Source organism: Plasmodium cynomolgi, assembly GCF_000321355.1.
Source record: "Plasmodium cynomolgi strain B DNA, scaffold: 0121, whole genome shotgun sequence".
Classification (NCBI taxonomy): domain Eukaryota; phylum Apicomplexa; class Aconoidasida; order Haemosporida; family Plasmodiidae; genus Plasmodium; species Plasmodium cynomolgi.
This window is the reverse complement of record NW_004192733.1, coordinates 1-2,583: the sequence shown is the minus strand read 5'-3', so window position 1 is coordinate 2,583 and position 2,583 is coordinate 1. Positions and strand designations below refer to the sequence as shown.

General features: G+C 30.4%; 1 protein-coding gene across 1 annotated transcript; it reads left to right on the top strand.

The window, feature by feature from the left end:
* Positions 1 to 1,941: 1,941 nt before the first annotated feature.
* PCYB_002460 (hypothetical protein) lies at positions 1,942 to 2,509 on the top strand (the record flags this gene model as incomplete). The annotated part of the gene is made up of 1 exon (XM_004227667.1): positions 1,942 to 2,509. A coding segment is annotated over one exon (568 nt), but the record flags the coding sequence as incomplete, so codon positions are not given.
* Positions 2,510 to 2,583: the final 74 nt, after the last annotated feature.

Sequence of the window (2,583 nt, the reverse complement as noted above, 5' to 3'; positions counted from 1 at the left end):
TTTATTTAAAAATAATTTTTTAGTGATATTGTTCCAGTATTTTTAATTTATTTCTAATTTTTCATTTATATGTTTTATTGGTGCAAAAAAATATAACATAAAATTCTGTCTTAAACGGAAATCAGAGGGAGGGTAAGAACTTTTACAATTTTCACAAATTAAATTTTTTTGTGTACATTACAATATTTAAATGAAATGTATAATGCATTAATAATATTTTTAATTTAAAAATATAGACCTCATATAAGCGTAAGTCATATCTTATATATCATTATAGTATATTCCGTGAAATTATATGTATGATTATTGGTGATAAAATATTACAAACAAAAAGAAATTTCAATTATATTATAATTGAGAATGAAAAGAAATTAATTTACTTTATATTAAATAAACGTTGATTTTTTTTCTGTCACTGATAAGGTTTCGCATGGAAAAAAAATAATTTAGTGCACGCTAAATTCTGATCCACTGTCAATTTGGTGGTATGCTCTGATGAATTCAACTTTTCTTTCAACTTTGGAGTTTTTTTCCTTCTCACTAATTGCTAGCAATTTTTTTATGAACAAATGTGAAAGACCAACCACTTCTTCTTTCCTCCCAAATCGTTTGTTAAATGAGGTGGTGCATCCCATTTACCTATGAATCCCGCGTTTTTACGTGCTATATATTATTTTTTTTTTGGAGGGGGACTCTCGCACCTACGGGCTGCAACTTATATTACCTTGGCGTATTATTACACCCAGGCCTCTTTTCTTTTCGATCCCTTGATTCTTTTTAAAAAACACTTAGCGTTTATTCTGAATAATAATTTTGTAATCCCACCCATCAATTCGCGTTTAATATTATTTTGAAAAATTAAATTCTTCATTGAATGCATGGTGCTTATCGGCGAAAAACAAGCTCATATTTGTTTGCATTGCAATTGCACGCAGCTTCTTCAAATGAACATCCCATTGGCAGCGAGTTTAACAGAAGTGCTGTTCCAAGTAGGCCGCTTTCGAAGGAAGGAGATTAAAGGGGGGTATTATATATACGAGCTTAGTGGCGGAAGGAAGGCCAGCCTAGGCAGTGCACTAATTATTTATCTGCTCAGAGATATATTTTTTTTATTTCGCGCAGGCGAATTACTACGCCTTATTTGTATGGCATAATAATGCACAATATTTTTTGCCCATGACATATTCTCCCTCCGCTGGGCGCAACTGCTATCGAGGGGAAAATAGACCTTTCAGGATGGCGAACCATCGTGAAGAAAAAAAATAAAAAGCCCTCCATAGTGCATACATATTATTACATATATAATACCTGTTTGGAGGTGATTCTGATTTTCTCTCTGCAACAACATCACATTACCCTCCCCTGGCGAGAAACGAGAAATGGGTGCGCCAGGAAGATAATAGCTTTGCTGGAGAAAAGGTCCACAGGCATTCCCTACGTAACACGCCAAGCCCGTATCTACATATATGTATATATATATATATTGCTGCGCGCTTGATAATATGACTACTAATATGAAAATTTATTTTTCAAAAAATCGGATCTAAACTAACTTTTTTTTCCTAAATCATTAAAAATATTTTTACTGTCGTACAAAAGCTCAATAATTATTTCTCAGAAAATAAATAAAAATTATTTATTCATCTTAATGTACATGCATTTGTGCATTTACAACTATTTCGATTTACATTTCGGCAAGCAATTTTTTGCATTCCTGAGAGAATATGAAATAATATAAACCATTCTGCTTTTTCGTATAAAGAACGTGCATACCAGTAAAAAAAACCACACACATGAATAATAAAACTAAACATATAACTAAAAACTGAACCTAAATCCTGAAAGAAAAACTAAACAGTAAATATAAATGGTTAATCCTAAAACCCTCAACCCGAAACGTAAAAACTGAAACCATAAGCCTAAACCCTGAACATACCTTCAATGGAATTACCATCAAAAATTTTCTATTCAAAATTGAATTTTTCTGATGAAGAATTAAAACAACATGAAGATAAATGTAAATCATACAATTTAATAAACACAGATTCTGAAATTATAAAAATTTGTGCAAAGCTTGTAAAATATCTAACTAATTATAATGAGCAAAATAACGGAGATTTGAAGGATCATCATTGTAACCTTTTGAGCCTATGGATAATTGAACAGTTGTTTGAAAAATTTGAACGTAAATCTGGAAAAGTTGCTGTTCCTTATAATCATCTTAGGTTTATTATAAACGATGTTATTAAAGAGTTCACACAATCAGAATTCGATAATTGCCTGCGTTATGTACCTGTATCTCAATATGTTATCTGGAAAAAGCGTAAGGATCTTTATGATTATTGTGTTGATTATGATAAATTTAATAAATTAGATGATTTTAGTGATAAAAAATGCCAGGAATATGAAGAATACATTAATGAAATATCTCCACTCTATAATCAAATTGAAACTTTATATATTCCAGAATATAAGACGATGAATAAAGATTTTTATGAAAAATGTAGAGGTTACAACCCGGAAAACTTGATACCTAAATTAAAATGCACAATAAAAAAACTTTTAGCACAACAAAATTCAAAA